The sequence below is a fragment of the Lynx rufus genome, unplaced genomic scaffold (genome assembly GCF_022079265.1).
Source record: "Lynx rufus isolate CCGP_SWC_20201006 ecotype Redwood Valley unplaced genomic scaffold, mLynRuf1.p SCAF_7, whole genome shotgun sequence".
NCBI classification, from domain to species: Eukaryota; Metazoa; Chordata; class Mammalia; order Carnivora; family Felidae; genus Lynx; species Lynx rufus.
Window position 1 is genome coordinate 49,262,230 of NW_025814889.1, and position 19,879 is coordinate 49,282,108.

A 19,879-nucleotide genomic window follows, 5' to 3' on the forward strand; every position below is an offset into this window, starting at 1 on the left:
GTTAGGGTACAGACTAAACTACTGTAAAAAAAAAAAGAGCATAGCTCGAAGAAAATTAAAGCTTGTTTCTCTCATGCTAGCATAGAACTGTCAGAGCACCTCTGCTGTAAAGGATCAATCATCCAGGGGTCCAGATTCTTTCTGTCTTGCTGTTTCTTCTAGAACTGTGTAGTCTTCATTTGCATAGCTGAACCTTATCATCATTATATCCATATTCTAGCATGCGGGGAGAGGAAAGGAGAAGATATGGAGGCCCAGCACTTACAGAGTGTAGACAGGATTATAAGCTGCCCATATGACTTCCATTTATGATCCATTGGTCAGAAGTAGATAGCATGGTTCCCTCTAGCTATAGAGGAAACTAGGAAATGTAGTCTTTAGTTAAGAAACCAGGTGGCTATAGATATGACTAGGTGTCTTCTGAGCTTCTCAGCTAGGGCTGAGTTATATACATATCAGCAGACACCTAGCAGTTGCCTTTTCTAAAATTTGCTGTGAATAAGAAGAAAAGTATCAGAGTAGTACCTATTCTAAATAGAGGATTAATTGCAAAAATGTCCTGATATTTATTGTGCAAGTGTAGAGCTACCTTGCATTTGGTTCAGTTGAGGAATTCATATCATTTTCAAAGGAAATAAAGTATCCGTAGGGTTGTAATCAACTGTAGAAAGCCGCATAGAATAGAGAGAATGCCTACCATAGCCCTGTAGTTGTTTGGAGTGGTATTCTAGTTCAAGTTCATTAGAAGTTTAAACCTTCAATCTTGATGGATCTTTCAGGTAACACGCAATGTCATGACTGCGATTCTCAGTCTGCCTCCAGGAGATATCTACAACCTCTCAGTAACCGCTTGCACTGAAAGAGGAAGTAATACCTCCATGCTCCGCCTTGTCAAGCTAGGTAAGAAAAATATACATGGGGGTGTTTGTGAAAATAGTCATGCCCAGAGAACTAGCGTTTGCATCTCTTGATTTGTCATAGTCTTTTCAATTCGATGAAATAACAGAAAAATGTTCACTCTCTTTCATAAGTGCAACATAAACATGTATGTTCAACTTAAATGTTTATGTATTTTTGAGAGACAGAGAATGAGCAGGAGAGGGGCAGAGAGAGAGAGAGGAGGGCAGAAGATCCAAAGCAGGCTCTGTGCTTATAGCAGAGATCCTGACGCATGGCTCCAGCTCATGAACTGTGAGATTATGACCTGAGCTTAAGTCGGACCCTTAACTGACTGAGCCACCCAGGCGCCCTCGTTCAACTTAATATAGGTTTCTGTGAATGGAATTTTTGCTATTCTGGGAGTCAGGAGTATTCCCCATCCTTAGTGAGATTAGAGAAACGAAGAAGTTTTAGGAATTTAGAAAAGGAAAAGCCTTAGAGATTATCTAGTGCAGTGCTTTCAACCCCTATCAGACACCATTCCTTTCTCATGTAAGTATTATGTGATGCCCTTTTTAATATCTCAAATTGAGACTTATAGATAAAATAACCCACATACTGATTTTCAAAGTTGATATAATGTCCTAACTGTAGTGTAAAACCAAGGTAAAAGAAAAAATTATAACAAAATCATATGGATTCCCTGTGTATTTGTTCAGATACAGTGCTTCTGTAAGTCATAGTGGAATTGTCTAATGACTGCACATAATTAAAATGAAAAAGTTGAAGTTTACAAGCAGTAAAGGAATCAGTAGTTCTTCCATGCACGTATAAAAGGAAATAAAGGAGTGAATAAATAACTGAGCAAGCATAAGTACAAGTGGACCCTTGAATAAAAGTTAGAATTAGGATAAGTAGTAAGAGACTACATGTATTTGCATGTGATGAGAGAAAGAGGAAAATAACCTTAATTAAAGTAAAGAGTACATGCCAAGAAAAATAATAGGCTGTGCATGAGGGGGAATGAGGAAAGTATAATATTCTTGCAAATGAGCTGGAAATGATTGTGTAGTGTAGTGTCAAAATAATTATTTATATTATGAAATACAACTAGGAAGTGACACTATTTAACACAAAACACATCGTCTACATTCAACAGTTTTCCACATAGTGAGGTATACATTTAGTTTCTGATACATAAAGGGGCCTCAGGGATAATAGTCTATAATCAGCAGCAGGCAAGAAAATGGATTGGCAAAAAGTTGTGGGGTAGTGTCAGTGTAAGAGCGGCCACCTAGAAATGGATGCACTTCAATGTGTGATTTTCACAGCAGAGATCTCCTTTTTATATTTTGAAAATTAACAGTATAGAGAATGGCAATATTGAAAATAAGAATATTTTCAAAACACTTAATGCAACTTACTGACATCCTGTTTCGGATGTCTGCTAATTTATAGTCTGTATCTAAGTCTGTTCCTAAGAGTGTCAAATTGTCACTCTCACCACATATGTTTATAGGTGTAGCTGTAGGTAAAGACTGATCCAGGGTGTTTTATTAACAGCTTAAACAAACACCCGGAGTACCATTGCTGGTAGGGATGTAGCTTTAGAAAACTCGTAGCAAATCCCAAACAAAACAAAACAAAACAAAACACAGTCTTTCCTTAGTTTCCCCAGTAGTTGCTTTTCTCTATAATTCAGTGCATAAAACACTCAGTCTTAAATCTTTTTGTCTTCTATTGGCCATGGCAAAAATTAAATCCTCACACTGACACCCTTTAAAATTAGGGTTGTCCGGGTGGCTCAGTTGGTTAAGTATCCGACTTCAGCTCGGGTCATGATCGCATGGTTTGAACCCCACATCGGGCTCTGTGCTGACAGCTGGGAGCCTGGAGCTTGCTTCGGATTCTGTGTCTCCCTCTCTCTCTGCCCCTCTCCCACTCACACTCTGTCTGTCTGTCTGTCTCTCTCTCTCTCAAAAATAAATAAACATTAACAAATTTTTAAATTAAATAAATAAAATTAAATAGGTAGCTGGAGATACATAACATATTAAATAGAAACTATTGGCAGAAAAAGTAAATTATTGAGTAATTTGTAAATAACACCTTAATTCCATTTAGGTATTTTTCTTAATGACAACTGTCTTCTAAATTATTTTACTCAACTTCCGGAAAATCTTTTCTAACATTATTATGTGATAAAGTACTTGCAATTATATTTATAGTGGATTTATTCTGGTATGACATTACAAACATATGTGGGATGTGGGACTTGGGACAGTTTTTCTGTTTGGAGCTTTCTTGATCATTGCAGAACATCTAGCATTTCTGCTTCCTGCCTACAGAAGCCCAGTTAACAACCTTCCTGGTTGCTATTAAAAACATGCCTACAAATTTACAAACACCCTCCCATTGAGAACCACGAGTTCAATTTCATTCACTGCAGGCAATCTGCTCTTCTTCCCCAACGGTCTGTACTTCAACTCTAGGAATGTGGAGATCACCAGCTTCCAACGTTGTGTGATCTTTCTATTAAAAAAAAATTGCCTGCCTATCACTTGCAACTGCTATCTCTGATTTTGTCCTTCGTGGATATAAAAATCCATTCAAAACTCGTTTCCAGGTAACTGGAATTGCTTAAAGATTATGCTCACATTCCCCATGCCTTTCTTTTCCCCAGCTTTATGATTACAGGAGGCTGTAAGTGTTTCTTGGGTCCTAGCTGCTTTCTCTAACTCATTTGGTTTGTTCAGAGGTGGGTCTTACCAAAGCAGCAATTAGGGAGCCTGTCGAGAGCCTCACTGTTGCCATAATGTGACATTATGGTTGATATATGATCAGGAGTATGAGTTAAAGTCCTGAGCTGGTACAATTATACTCACACTACACAGGCGTATGAGTAAAAATCATGATAGTTCCCAGCCCAAATTTATCATGAGGTTTTGAGGTTCCATATCTTCCTGTTAGCAGGCAGGACTACTTAAACCAGTGTAGAAAGGTCCTTTAAACTTTTCAAGAAGGGAAGGCCAGTTTCCATAAAAATTATTTCTTAAAATCAATAAGGTTTTCCTTTTTATGATCTAAATATCAGACAAAATACTGCTTCTACATCATTGCTCTCTGAAAACAAGACAATCTGTATATAATGTGCCTGAACTCGGCCTTTTTCCCCCTGAAAACTAAATAATTTCACTTGTCATCCATTTGTCTAGAAGTCTATTTTCTATTCCACTCATCACATTATTGTTTTTTGGTTCTTTCAATTTTCCATAACACATATGGCCTTGCCTACTGTAGGTGCTCAATAGATATTTATTGAACCGAACTGCAACCACAGACCTCAAAGTTGAATACATTCTACCAAATTTTATCTTTCAAAGAAGTAAAATAACATTTGGCTTTAGTAATAACTGATTGCAGTTATCTTATTTCATAGAACTTTCATTCTAGTCATTTTATGTTCCTTTATAGCATTCATTCGGTGTCCATAGAAGTCATATGAATTCTACTTTACAGAAACCTGCAACTCTGGCACACAGATTTTTAAGGCTAGTGTGAATCAGAACGATGTTGTTAAAGCTAGGACCAAAACTGGTTTGGCTAACCCTGAGGTCGGTTTCTCTGTGAGAAAAGCCTTTTTGCAATGGCTCTACTTGGTCTCATGGAGGGCAGGATCTACATCTATGGGAAGAAACCAGGCTATGATTGAGTCCAGTATAATATAAAGTAATCCAGGATGGTATGTGCAAGGGTAGAGAGCCTCAAAGCAATTGCCAAAGATTCTCAAGTATCATGTCACCGATCAGCATCCACAAGAAGACATCTACCAACGGTGGTACTGTTTGCAGGGCATTGAGCCCGTCATCCTATTAAGAATTGTAGGTTGTCAGCAGTTTCACGGTACCATGGGGGTATGTGATGACAGTTCCCTTTGGCAGTCAATACAAATGTGAATCAAATCTGCGCTAAGAAATGTCATTTTACAAGAACTTACTGGTCTACATGCAACTGCGGCTTCAACCAGCAACCAGTCATAACTTCTGGTCTTGGTGAATCCACTTGAAACTCTGGGCCAACTTCAAGAGAATTGGGCAAGTTTACACCAGATAAGCAACCATTCAAAAAAGAAAGAAAGGGAAAGAAATAGGGATGAGAAGGGTTGGGCCTATCACAAAATAGCTCTATGGTAGTAGAATATCCATTCATGAATTCATTCAACGAATACATACTGAGAACCTTCTAAGAATTGCCCAGATGCCAGACTACTTGTAATAATGAACTCGAAGGGTTCAGTTTCTGTTCACAAGGAGCTTAGGATCTGCCGAAGGGGGAGATGGTAAGAAGTGCTGTGTACCACATTAAAACAGGGTAGTGTGGGACAGTGTATAAGCAGCAAACCTTTCTCTGAGGAAGCAATGATGAGAGATATGAATCACAAGAAAGGATCTGCCATGAAAAGTTTGGGAAGGGCATGCAAAGCAGAAGGAATAGGCAGAGACCAAATTATACAGGATTTTTAAGAAGATGGAGTTGAGATTTTATTTTGAGTGTAATAAGAGAGAATTTAAAGAATTAAAAATAAACAATCTGACATATTTAAAATAATCCCTCTGGTTGCTCAAGGGAGGAAGGATTGTTGGGTTACCAGTGAAGATAGGGAGACCGATTAAGGCACCATGTGCCCTAACTTTAAAAATAACATTCCCGTTTTGGTTTTCTTCTTCAATATTACTTTGGCTATTCGGGGTCTTTTGTGGTTCCATACAAGTTTTAGGATTGCTTGTTCTAGTTTCAAGAAGAATCCTATTGAAATCCTTTCATAAGCGTTCTATAGTTTTCAGCATACAGATCTTTTACATCTTTGGTTAGGTTTATTCCTAGGTATTCTATGATTCTTGGTGCAATTGTGAATGGGACCAGTTTCTTTATTTGCCTTTCTGTTGCTTCATTCTTAGTGTATAAGAATGCAACTGATTTCTGTACATTAATTTTGTATCCTGCAACCTTGTTGAATTCACGTATCAGTTCTAGCAGACTTTTGGTGGAGTCTGTCGGGTTTTCCATGTATAATATCATGTCGTCTGCAAAAAGTGAAAGCTTGACTTCATCTTTGCCAATTTTGATGCCTTTGATTTCCTTTTGTTGTCTGCTGATGCTAGAACTTCCAACACTATGTTAAGCAACAGCGGTGAGACTGGATAAAGAATTTGTGGTTTATATATGCAATGGAATACTACATGGCAATGAGAAAGAATGAAAAATGGGCTTTTTGTAGCAACGTGGATGGAACTGGAGAGTGTTATGCTAAGTGAAATAAGTCATACAGAGAAGGACAGATACCATATGTTTTCACTCTTATGTGGATCCTGAGAAACTTAACAGAAGACCATGGGCGAGGGGAAGGGGGAGAAAAAAAGTTACAGAGAGGGAAAGATGCAAACCATAAGAGATTCTTAGAAAAACTGAGAATAAACTGAGGGTTGATGGTGGGTGGGATGGAGGGGAAAGTGGGTGATGGGCATTGAGGGGGGCACCTGTTGGGATGAGCACTGGGTGTTTTATGGAAACCAATTTGACAATAAATTTCATATTAAAAAAATAGCATTCTAATTCGGGGAGCCTGGGTGACTCAGTCGGTTAAATGTCTGACTTCGACTCAGGTCTTGATCTCACGGTTCGTGAGTTCGAGCCCCATATCAGGCTCTGTGCTGACAGCTCAGAGCCTGGAGCCTGCTTTGGATTCTGTATCTCCCTCTTTCTCTGCCCCTCCCTCACTCATGCTCTATCTCTCAAAAATAAATAAACATGAAAAAAAATTAAAAAAATAACATTCTGATTCAGTAAGTTCCACTGGAAATGAGGGCAACTTTTAGTTAAGTGGTAATAATGGAGATGAAGACAAATGGACAAAATTCAGGAGTTATTTTGGAGGTTGTGTCCATAGAAGTTGCTTGTGGGGTGAAAATAGGAAATAAGAGAAAGGGAAATTAAAATTAACTCCTAGGCTTTACTCTTAAGCAACTAGGCTGGATGGTGGTACAATTCACTGAGACTGACACAACTAGAAAAACTAGAAAAGGAGTGACTTTGGGATAGGGTGAGAATCAAAGATTCTTCTCTGGACTAAAAAAAAAAAAAACAAAACCAAACTGAGAGGTCATCCAAATACAGTTGTCAAATAAAATGATTCTTGTTATATGTCTGGAGATCAGCAGCGAATTCTGGGCTAGAAATATAAATTTTGGAGTGTCTAGATGAGATCACTAACTAGTAAGCAGAAATAGAGGAGAACCACTTCCAGCACTTGGACACTGAGCAGAGAGACTGGGAAGGTATAGCCAACGAGGTCAGAGAAAACCAAAAACAGAATGGATACACCATCACTGTCAAATTTCTGCAGTATCCTGACCACAGCTGTGTTCAGACAGGTTCAAGATAAGGAATCAGGTAACTTCAGTGCCAGGAGAGGTTTGGAGGTAATTTAATGAAACGTCCTCATCTGAGCAAGCTGCAACCTAGAGAAATTTGACTTCACACATTGTTGAGTCTGAGTCAAGAAACAGTGATTTGGCACTTTTTGTCCATCTGCTATTTATGTTTTCCTGGATTTGGAGTGTATTTTTTTTCTATAAACTTCTTTTTTCAGTGAAAACTCCTAATAGAGAAGGAAGGAATTTCACACCCACTGTGTGGTTTTCTCTCTTCCTCTTTTGGAGTTTGGGTATTAATAAAATTGGCTTGATTTTCTTAATCTCAGTCATGAAAAACTTTATATATATTAGAAACCTTTAAACATAGTTTGGCTACGGATAAGAAAGAATCAATATATTTTCAGGTGTTAGGAATTTGGGGCATATTACGATCTCTCTGTCATAAAATTTCAGTGATTACAAATAATTATTTCTATTTTGATGAAATGTAATTTCTTACTTAAGAAAAACCCAGCTATTATACAGTACTGCCCTTCATGATCTCATGCTCAGTTGAGAACATTTGTTTATTCTTATGTTGAAATCATTGAGTTAACAGTTTGGGAAATGGTTGCTTGGATATATGCAGCCCTTATTTTTGGTAAGAAGTGAGTGAAATGCTGTGAGTCAGAGCCTACTGAAGTCTAATGTACCTCTCTCTATCCTCCTGTGCCCTTTTCTTGGATAATGTCCTGGTTACCCCTCTCACCCCCCACCAAAAAGAAATGAGCTTAATAAGATCTAAATGTGAATAAATTGTGTCAATGTAGCACAGAGAAAAGGAAAGATGGATGGATGAATGAATGTATGGAAGGGAAGAGGAAAGTGAAATAAGAAAGAAAATACGCATATCCATTCTATCTCTCATCTATCTATCTATCTATCTATCCATCTGTCCATCCATCCGTCCACCCATCTATATTGACTGCCAGTCAGAAAAAAAACTAATAAATTAATTAAGCTACTATGCTTTAAAAAGTAACTTATTCTAGAGGCACCTGGGTGGCTCAGTCAGTTAGGCATCTGACTTCGGCTCAGATCACGATCTCATGGTTGACGATTTCGAGCCCCGCATTGGGCTCTGTGCTGACATCTCCGAGCCTGGAGCCTGCTTGGGATTCTGTGTCTCTCTCTCCCTCTGCGCTTCCCCCGCTCATTCTCTGTCTCTGTTTCAAAGATACACATTAAAAAAATTAATTTATTCTATCAATCAACACATATTTATTTAGCATTTACTATGTGTTACATACTAATCTAGGTGCTCAGAATACAGAAATGAACAAGACTGACAAAAATTTCTACCCTCATTCTACTGGAGAAAAAGAGACAATAAACACAAATATAAGGACGTCAGATGCTGTGGAGGAAAATGAGGCAGAGAAAGAAGCATAAGGAGAAGCAGAGTGCAATTTTTGTAGGCGGTGGCATAAGTTAAGCTTCACTGTGAAGGTGATATTTCAGTCAAAACCTGAAGGAGGTAAAGGAGTGAGCCAAACAGATAACTGGGAGATTTTGTAGGCATAGGCAACTGCAGGTGCAAAGCTCCAGAAGCAGTATACCTGGAAGTTCAAGAAAAGATCAGGAAGGTAGTGTGGCTGAAGTGGAAGGAACGAGAGAGAGAGAGAGAGAGAGAGAGTAGTAGAAAAGAGGATAGAGAGGTAACAAAGGAGCAGATCATGTGGAGTCGTTGAAAAGACATTTCACACCAACTGAGATGATATTCCAGTAGATGGTTCAAGGTAAGGAGTCATATGACCTGACAAGTTTCACAAGATGACTTTGGTAAGAATGGTGTTCAGGGATCAAGGTAAAACAGGAAACCAGGTAGATAAGATGACCTTACATCCCAGTTACCACACATAATACCAGTTTACACTGCTATAGATCAGTTAAAGACTAGTCATCCTCTTTTGCAATTCTTTTCTTCCCTAAAAGTATTCCACTTTGGACATATTTGATAAATTACACAGTCACCTTAGAGTTAGGAGACTACTGCGTCTACATAAATATGAGATTATACTTGCCTGTGCCAGGGTGGTTGCCGTGAAGGTGATGAGCCGTGAGCAGATTCAAAATTTATCTTGAAGATGCCAAGATCTTGGGCTTGAGCAGTTGGAAGGACAGAGGTGCTATTTATTGAGTTGGGGAAGATCATGGGAGAGGCAGATTTGGGTGAAAGATCAGAAGCTCAGATTTGGATGCATCCACATTTGAAGGTTCCTGTTAAATATTAAAGAACAGATACTGAGTAGGCAATTAGATAAAGGAGCTTGGATTCTGGGAGATTTAAGGATTGGGGGTATAAGTTTGAGGGTCAGGAAACAGACTTGATGAAGTTATCAGGGAGTGAATGAAGAAGAAAGCATGCTATCCAAGGACTGAGCCCTGGCACTCCAATGTTAAGAAATGGAAATGGTGTGAGGGAACCAGCAAAAGAGATGGAGAAGGAGTGGCCGGTAAAGGAAAAAGGAGCACAGAAAAGTGTGATGTCCAAAGAACCAAGCGAAGAAAGTACTTGATTGATCAGCTTACACCTGCTGGTAAGTCAAGTAAGATGTGGAGTGAGAATTGGCAACCCAGGAGTTATTAGTGATTCAGAAAGGAGGCATTTGGGTGGAATAGTGAGGGAAAATTATGCTAGTAAAAGTAATTCAAGAGAGGGCGCCTGGGTGGCTCAGTCGGTTAAGCTTCCACCCAAGTCATGATCTCACGGTTCGTGAGTTCAAACCCCACATCGGGCTCTGCACCGACAGTGGGGAGCCTGCTTGGGATTCTCTCTCTCTCCACTCTCTCTTCCCCTGCCCTGCTCTCCTTCTCTCTCTCTCTCAAAATAAATCAACTTTTCTTTTAAAAAAGTAATTCAAGAGAGAATAAAAGAAAAAAGGAAGACAGCTGGAATAACAAAACTTTTGAGAAGTGTGATTATAAAGAGGAGAGAAAATGAGCAAGAGCTGAGGATAAAAGAAGCCAAGAGTTTTTATTTGTTTGGTTGGATTTGTTTTGTCTTTCTTTCTATTTTTTTAAGTGGGTGGAAACAGCTTTTCAACGGCTAATCAAAATGATTCAACAGAAAAGGGAAAATTGATGGTGCAGGATAGTTTAGAAGGTGACACTCATTAAAATGATGTTCCTTGCTTGGGCCAGAGGAGACAGGACCCCGGGGTGCCAGTAGAGGGGGTGGCCTTAGAGTGAATCTGTAGTAAGGAAGAGTGACAGAGCATAAGGCCGCCAATAGGGTAGGCCAGTCGGGTGAGAGCGATGATGGAAGCTTGTGGGAGATTTCTCCTACTGACTTCTTACAAGCGTGTTCTTTAGGTTTTCAGAGGACCATGATTGCCCTGCTACCCTTCTTGTATGGCCCTACGTGGCCAGCAGCCTTCATGTATGGTCCTACATGGCCAGCAGCCTCATGCCAGCATTAGCTTCTGGGTTGGAATGCCAGGCATGTCATGTTCCGTGGCTCCGTTCCTAGTCCTGAGCCTAACTGATGCCTCTTCTCAATCTCTCTCTCTCCCATTTCTCACTGTGGTCTCCTGAGTTTCACTGCCATTTCCAGCTGCCCACAGCCAAGCCACACAAAAAGGACATCCTTTTAAGGAAGTCCTTAAAAGCACTTCCCCTGCACCCCATGACGTGGACTGATAGGGCAGCAACTATGATGTAGTGATCTCAACGTATAAGCAACTGCCCATTGTGGAAAAGTTGCCCTTTGGGGAAAAAAGAACTTTTCAGAAAGCCCTATCATCCTCAGTTATATGGAAATAGATGGCAAACACCCACATTTTCAGGGAGGAATCCAGGTGTAGAAGGACCCTTAACTAGGTGTGCAGAGGTCTGGATCGCAGTTTTGGTTTTTTTTAACATTTATTTATTTTTGAGAGAGAGAGACAGAGCATGATCAGGGGAGGGGCAGAAAGAGACACAGACAGAATCTGAAGCAGGGTCTAGGTTCTGAGCTGTCAGCACAGAGCCTGATGCAGGGCTCAAACCCATGAACCATGAGATCAGGCCTGAGCCAAAGTCTGACTCTCAACCGACTGAGCCATGCAGGCGCCCCTGGATCCTAGTTCTTGTTCTCACAGACAAGTTGTGTTACCATAGAAAAGTGGGTTAAGCCCTCTGGATTTCAGTTGCCTCATCTACAAAGTGAGGGTCTGGACTAAATAATCTTTAATATTCCTTCCAGTTTTAAAGTTCATACCTGAGTTCAGAATAAAGGCAACAAGGCTAATGATACAATGAGGGTAGTGATCCTTTTCTAAGAATTTGGTGAAAATAACTCTTAACTAAATAAAAATGCTAAGTAAAAAAAAAAAAATCATATTCTTGGAACCAAAAAAAAAAAAAAAGAGGAAGTTAGATATACTGTTTTGAAACTAAGTAAAGTTAAATGAAAGCTTTCTTTGAAAAATTCTGCTAATCGTTAGAAGTTAGTTGAGCTGGGAAAACCATAGAAACACCCAATGACTCACAGAAGGGGATGTTACACTTGCTATCATTAAGCCATAAAGAATTTATTTAAAATGTAATGGAAATCATGGGTATTTCTAATTCCTGAGAAAATTGTGTGTTTTCGATATGGAAATGGCCTAATTATAATGTAATATTTGCCTGATTTTTAAAAAAATATTTCCCAATGTTGTTTTTAACTTTGCTCATTATTTATTAAAAGAATCTCCCTGGGGCGCCTGGGTGGCTCAGTGGCTTAAGCGCCTCACTTCAGCTCAGGTCATGATCTCGTGGTTCGTGAGTTCGAGCCCCACCTCGGGCTCTGTGCTGACAGCTCGAAGCCAGGAGCCTGCTTCGGATTCTGTGTCTCCATCTCTCTCTGCCACCCCCCACCCCCGCTCGTACTCTTTCTTTCTCAAAAATAAACACTAAAAAAATATTTTTTAAAGAACGTCCCTAAATTGACAAGAGAATAGGCTTAGTAAACTTCAGTTCTAACACAAGTTTCTGTTGTTTAATATAAATTTTCATCTTCTTAATTTCATTGCATATCAGTCTGAACTCATTATGAATAATTTCTCTACCACTTTGCTTTTTCTTTCGAATATTTCTTTCTGTTGCGGATGTTGTTTTTGACCACATTGGACATACTTTATGTGGCTGACACTGTTTAAGTCCCAGGTGTTTTCTTTGACCAAGTTGAATATAAGTTACATGGCTTACACTGCCGAAGGAGGAACTGCCTGCCTTGAGGAAAATAAAAATAGATGTAAAAGACATACAATAATATAGATGTTGAACCGTTCTTTGTTATCTGAAGAGGATACCAGCAAATTGCCGTCACTGATACCGAGGATTGAAAATCGATTTTGTCATATTGACCGTTTTTTTACAATGTGTTTTGGTTGAATTCCTCTTATCACCAATGTCACACATTTGTAAAACTAATGGGCCCTCACGGATATAATCTTGGCCTCATTAGCATCATTCTTTCGGCAGCTAAACCAATGGGTCACATTAAAATAAGAAACAATGTAATAATTGTCAGGAAAAGATGGTTTTTAGGCAATAAGTACATTCTATTCTTCTCCAACTCTAACTATTACACCTGACTCCCTCTGGAATTTCCTAGGAAAGGAAGAAATTTGCTGCCAGAACAAAGAATAAGAATCAGGCACTAGCTCATACTTTACTCAAGGTCACCTTCACTCCCCTGAGATCCTAGGGAACAGCTTGAGCCTCTCATAATCCAATCTAAATTAAATGGTAGAGGTAGCCTTACAGCTTTCCTTTCTGCCCATGTTCTGCGCATTGTATTTAATTTCCTTATAAAATTAGGTTGGATTCCCCACTCAAATAGGACAGGCACTGAAAAGGAGAGAAGAGAAGGGAAGAAGAGGGCCAGACAGTTGAGTATAACATCAGCAACGCTAGAAAGCTGTTCAAAAATATTTTAAAACAAACAATTCTGTATCTCTACCTTATTTTGTAAAAATAGTACATCTGTCTCCTTTCCCCATATCCACAGTCTCACAACAAACATCGTGGACTCTGAAATGATTTTAAACAAAAGGAAATCTGACATTATGAAGCAAGGGAATTTTGAAGGAGTTGAGATTTCAAATGTCACTTTGGAAAGTAGACAGTGATAGTAGCCAGGGGGATTTCTATAGCTAATATCTACGTGGCTCTTTATATTATATAAAGAGTTTTTGTGTCCATCGTCTTAAAGCTCATTGACTCTTCATAAAATCATTGAGGACTCTCTATCCCTCCTTTTTATAAGCTAGACTATATTTGAGATTTTGAATAGTAAGAGACTGTATTCATTTGCTAGAGCTCCATAGCAAAATATCACAGATCAGGTGGCTTAGTCAATAGGCATTTATTTTCTCACAGTTCTGGAGGCTAAAAGTCCAAGAAGAAGATATCAGCAGGTTTGGTTTCTCCGAGACCCTTCTCCTGGGCTTCCAGGTGACCGCCTTCCAGCTCTGTCCTCACATGGTTTCTTCTCTGAACCCATTCATCTTTGGTGTCTCTTTGCCCAAATTTCCTCTTCTTATAAGAACAACAGTCAAACTGGATTAGCGCCCACCCTAAGGGCATCACTTCAATTTACCTGTTGAAAGGCCCTATCTCCAAATACATTCACATTTTTGAGGTGCTGGGGCTTAGGTCTACAACATAGGAATGTGAGTGAACACAATTTAGCCCATAACACAGACCAATCAAAAGGCGTTTGCATGTCATTGTATTCCCTATCACATGAAATTGCCTGGACAGTATTTAGCCACCACTCCCTTTTGGTCTCATGCCCAAGGATGGGAAACAGAAATCATCTAAGTCATGCTAGGCTATGGAGTTTAGCTGACCTTGCCTTCTTATGAGAGGAGATAGACAGCAAAAGTGGGGCCTCTCTAAGCAGCTTCTGCCAAGAATTTCCACACTTCTGCTCTACCAAGCAAGAAGGAATGCTCTAACCCCATCCTGTACAATTGAAATATAATGAGAGCCATATATGTAATTTTAAATTTTCTAGTGGCCAAGTTACAAAATACTAAGAAGAGATAGGTGAAATTGAGTTTAATATGCCTCTTTAACCAAATATATCCAAAGTAGTATCACTCTAATATGTAATTGATATAAAGAAATATAAATGAGATATTTTTATTCTTATTTTGTACTAAGTCTTCAAAATTCAGTCTGTCACTCTTATAGCACCTCTCAATTTAGACTAGCCATATTTCAAATAGTCAGTAGCTGTATGTGGCTAATAGCTACTACTTTGAACAATACAATTCTAACATTTAATACATTTCCTGGGGCAGATGTTGTCTTGTGTAGTGAAATTTAATTAGAATCCCTTCTCAACCCAATTATACCTCCACTTATGAAATATTGCAGTAATTTTCTTTGTTTGGAATAGCTGAGTGAAATTTCTCCCCAAAACAGCTAAAGAAATATACCTATCACAAAAATCCTAAACAGTCCTCAAACAGGTGATTTGTGTATGTTATTCATTGACCTACAGAGCTAATATGCATATATCTTTCAGAAAAGAATACTGAGATAATGGGTGCAGTGACTTTGGAATCATCTCTTGCCCCTGCATAACACCTGAAAGGAAAAATTTGTTTTGTGGCCTTTGGAGATTTACCTGAGGATCCAACTTGTCACCTAGATTCACATTTTTTAGCCAGACCCAAAGAAACCTCTACTCCATTATTAAAGTCATAATCTTTGGACCACTGAGAACGCTTACAATTCATGGCAATCTTTGACTCTGCCACTGAAAGCTGGTAATTTTAGCAACACGATCACTGTAAAAAGGCAGAGGACATCAAAATTCAACCCCAATGTGTCTGATCTTGCCTGATGCTTAAATCTTAACAGCTCTGATTAATGAATCTTGACCTGTGGTTTAAATCAGTCAATAGATAAGATTTATTGAGCAATTTCAGGTGACTAGTTCAAGGTGAAGACAAAAATAATTTATAACACATGGTATTTGTTCTCAAAGAATCAAATGGGACCTAGTAGAATCAGGACTTTACTCACATAGATCAAATAGGGTAACAGAAGGTCAGAGAAGGGATAGATCATCAAAAGACAGAGTGAACAGGTAAGGCTTCAGGAAGAAAGGAAGACTTTTTCCTGATCTTAGGATGATCCAAATAGAAGGAAAAGTACATTGAAGGGAAATATATGAGTTGAGTAAGAGTACTGCTTGTATGGTAGTCAGTGAGAAAATTGGCCCTACCAAAGGAAACATTTCTGGGTAGGAAGGATGGTGATGAAGCTGGATGGGTAAATGTGGCTGATGTAAGTAGGATCTTCAAAATTTGGCACGTTTGATGTGATGCAGTAGACAATGATCACAATAGATTATTATGCAGATAGGATTTAACATGAGCAAAGTGGTATTTTAGGTGATTTATGCCTTCATTGACAAATAAGAAAGAACTGATTAAAAGCAGGAAAAAGAATTAAAGGTCTGTCGTGTTGATTGATAAAGTGTGATGACAAAAGCTTGAACATGCAATATAATAAAAAGAATAGATAAAAGGAAGAGATGACAAGAATTATTTGAAGATATGCTATCAGGGACTGAGAAACCAGAGGAGAGCCTCGTCAATTGAGAGAATGGTGTTGCTCGTCAGAGTATCAGTGGTTGGAAAGCAGATTGATTTCGGGAAGGCGGAAGACTCAAGGTCTATTTTGACCCTATGGAGGTTAAGGCAATAGTGAAGTATTTGAGTAAGCAAGGATGATAGGTGATTGGAAATACACGTGTAAAAAGTTGGATCTGGAAATTGAGACCTGGGCGGTATTCTTGTTGGATAGCTAAACTGATTTTTTTCTACCCATCAGGGGAAAACAAAAACAAAAACAAAAACAAAAACAAAAAACAAGACATAATGTCCTAGGGAACCTAATCAGTTTAAGAGGCACTCTGAGGAGAAATTCTGTCTTGTGGATTTTGAAAAGAGACATAACCAAGGTTCAGCCCAAAAATCATCCATCTCTGCCCCCAGACAACCCTCACTTTTCTCCAAAGATTCAAGTTCTATGAGAGTCAGAGGACCTAGTCTCTGACTCATACCTATTGGCAGTGACAGTTATAAAGGATGTGAGAAGTGGAAGCTGACCGCTATGTTTCATCAAGTGGACAATTCATTGCAAATGAGAAGGGGGTCCTGACATCTGTTGTGAATCAAACCTGCCCGAGACTTACCCCCTCCCTTTCCTTCTTCAGCTCTTCTGCCTAACCTCATCAATTGGCTCTAGAAAGAAAAATGCTTCTTTTTAGTTGCACACAAATTTAAGTTGTCTGGGATAAACCATGAGAAGAATGGTTCTGACATACTTCCTGGTTCTGAATAGGGCCATGAGGATGGTATTCTAGAAGGAAGGTCTAAACCTTCCCCCACAAAGATAATGTATATGTCAAAGGAGTGAAATGACCTTCAAGAGCTTCTTCAAGCACTACTAAAAGCCAGGAGCTAGAGGACAGACTTGGGGGCATGGGACAAATAATAAAAAGAAATCCAAGTAACGAGCAAACAGTTTGGGTAGTTGTCTAACAGGGACATGCAGGTGGTCGGAGTATGATGTTTCATGAACCTAACAGCAAGATATGTGATATGTCAAACAAGCAATGTCAAGGAGGTCTGACAGGGGGTAACAGGGACTCTGGCATAAGCACTGGGGTTCAGGCATAGCACTTTGCGTACTGGAGGAATTCAAGGGAAAGACAACACCCAAATGATAGGGCATGGAGAGGAGAGTAGGAGAGACTCAAGAATGGGGGATCAAGACAGCAAGATCACTTCCTAAAACTGAGGAACAGGCAGGGGTTTGGTCTCAAGCCAACAAATCCAGTGACTCAGTTACTGGAAATGAGGATGAAGGGGCATAGTTTGCCTTGACTAATGGATTAATTTATTGATCAAGATGAAGTGTCTAAAAGAGTTAGGTAAAGAAATCAGTCCTCTAACATTTTATTAACCATCCAGTCCCCTTCCATAATCCTTTTCTTTAAAAAAAATCATATGTACTTAACTCTACCCCTCTTAATTTCAACTACATTTTCAAGAAGCCATTCTTCTGACAAAATGATTCCAGATAGTCTCCAGCAGGTTTTTGGCTAAGTACCAGACTGAATGTCTGCATTAGAAGGCAGCAAACCACTTTCATTTTTCTCAGCCATTGAAGTGCAGATTTTTGTGTCTCCTACAGAAAGTCTGTATTATCAGGGCAGTGCTAGCTCCAATGCAGATGACATAAAAACTATTAATAGATTATGTATATAATAAAGCTGAAGTAGAAAACAGAAGTGCTCCAAAAAGAGAAGTATAAAATGAAAGGGGGAGAAAAAGGCCAAATCCTCTGCCTTCTAAGTTAGGTGACCACTGTCTTTGTGAAAGGACATATTTCAAAAGCAATATAAAATTTTGATGGTGCTCTCAACTGCCTGTATTTGGTTTTTGTTTTTGGCCTATTTTTATCCTGCCAATCAGTGAAAGAAGAAAGAATATATTAAATTAAAATAAAATTTTAAAACTCTATCTTTGCTCAGAACCAGCTCCTCCAAAATCACTCTTTGCCGTGAATAAAACCCAGACTTCAGTGACTTTGCTGTGGGTGGAAGAGGGAGTAGCTGATTTCTTTGAAGTCTTTTGTCAACAAGTTGGCTCTAGTCAAGAAACCAAACTCCAGGTACTGTACATTTTGATTTTTCTTTTCTGAGTTGATTTTGATTAAGGCTAATTATCTGAATGAAGTCAAGTCCTTTATTTGTTTAAACTATAGAAAATGAAAATTGTTCATTTGCGCTTTTGTGTTTCAGTGATAGAAATTAACAGTGTGCTTAGAATAAGCCTAAAATGTAAGAACCAATTTGCCAAATCGCAAAGTTTATTTTCCTCTTTGCATTAGCTTTTGTCCCTAGTTCTTAGTTACCCTGGGTCCTGAGGACTTAAAAGGGTTCATTTTTCCTATTGCCATTAAATCGACCAAAGGTATAGACACTGCCATATAAAATATAATTTAACAAATATGAACTGATTGCCAGTTATGTGAAAGGCACTATATGTGATACAAATGGTAGAATCAATACTGGCCTTTAAATTTTTTTTCATGTAGTTATGGATATTGCGTCAGTCTAGAAATAATTAAAGTAAAACTCAAGTGCCATAGAGAGATCCATTCTCCTTAAAGAATTTAAAGAAGGGACTATTTCTAGTCAGTAAGGAGGACAATTTCGCTTGGGAAAATGAAGGCTGAGAGAGGTGATTGTGAAGGCTTTAGAATCACAAACAGCAGGTAGAATGACTCCTGAGTTATTCACCAGGTCAAAAGGAAGGGAAGGAGGGAGATGAACCGGGAGCTCCCAGGGTAACAAAGCCACAAGAAAACAATTTTTTACAGTCAGACGTGGAAGGAAAAGGTCAAGTGTGTGAAGGATGTCACAAAATGCAGGGTAGAGACTAATTCTATGAACATGAATAATTGATGCTTTTTAAATAATGCAGTTCATGAGATTGAAAAGAAGAAAGGATTTCTGGGAGTGGGAATCTTTTCATACAGAATGTTAAGATAATTTGCTTTGATTTCTTTCCCCTTTTGATACTCTCTTCTACAAACTTATCTCTTTTTGATCTATACTGAACAGCTAATCTCTTTTTCTATTCAAAGAATCCTTTTTGGAAATAACTGCTTTGTCAGTAGTGGATTTTCTTCTCTGCGGCTATAGTAACATCTTTCCTCAAGAAAACAATGGTTATGTAGCTGCTTATTACAATTGAGCCTTTCCTTAGAATCATTCTTTTGTAGGACAATAAAAGACGTGGGGTTGGAAATAAGTGCTGATGGCTGTCATCTCTTTAGGCAGGAGTGTTTCAGATCCCTGTTTTGAAAAAGAATGTTATGCTGGCTCATCTTTTTATATTGTACTGTGGTACTTGTCACTGGTCCAACCACTGGCCCAACAAATTAACAATCTGTTCTACTCAAGAATAAGTTAACGTCAAATGTTTTTGAGAACTCAAAGTTGCTATGCCTTTGGTGGCTGCTGTTTAAAAGCTGAGAATGCAGACAAAGGGGGTAATGTCTTTAGTAGACCAACAACCCAAAACAAATATATCATAGAAAATAAACACAAAAGATTCTTTTTTAAAAACATTTTTTAATGTTTATTTAGTTTTGAGAGAGACAGAGAGAGAGAGAGAGAGAGAGAGCAGGGGAGGGGCAGAGAGGGAGGGAGACGCAGAATCCGAAGCAGGCTCCAGGCTCCCAGCTGTCAGCCCAGAGCCTGACGTGGGGCTCGAACCCATGAATCGTGAGATCATGACCTGAGCCAAAGCCGGACACTTAACTACCTGAGCCGCCCAGGCACCCCAAAAGATTCTTAAACATAGGAAAAGATGATCAAGTTCATTTATGGTAAAAGAAATGCAAAATAAATCTACAATGAGGTACAATTTCCACCAATATGATTGGAAAAACTCAGAGTTTGCGGACGCATTGGATTGGAAGCAGTAAATGGGAACAGGTGTTGTCCCACATTGACAGTGGCA

The 19,879-nt window shown here is 38.9% G+C and overlaps 1 protein-coding gene across 1 annotated transcript in view; it reads left to right on the top strand.

The window, feature by feature from the left end:
- The window catches only part of PTPRO (protein tyrosine phosphatase receptor type O), a 107,444-nt gene that overhangs the window by 40,002 nt on the left and 47,563 nt on the right, over positions 1-19,879 (top strand). The window contains exons 12-13 of the mRNA XM_047066330.1: positions 780-900; positions 17,881-18,020. Of these exons, the coding sequence (XP_046922286.1) occupies positions 780-900; positions 17,881-18,020 (261 nt within the window). The remainder of the gene's footprint in view (positions 1-779; positions 901-17,880; positions 18,021-19,879) is intronic.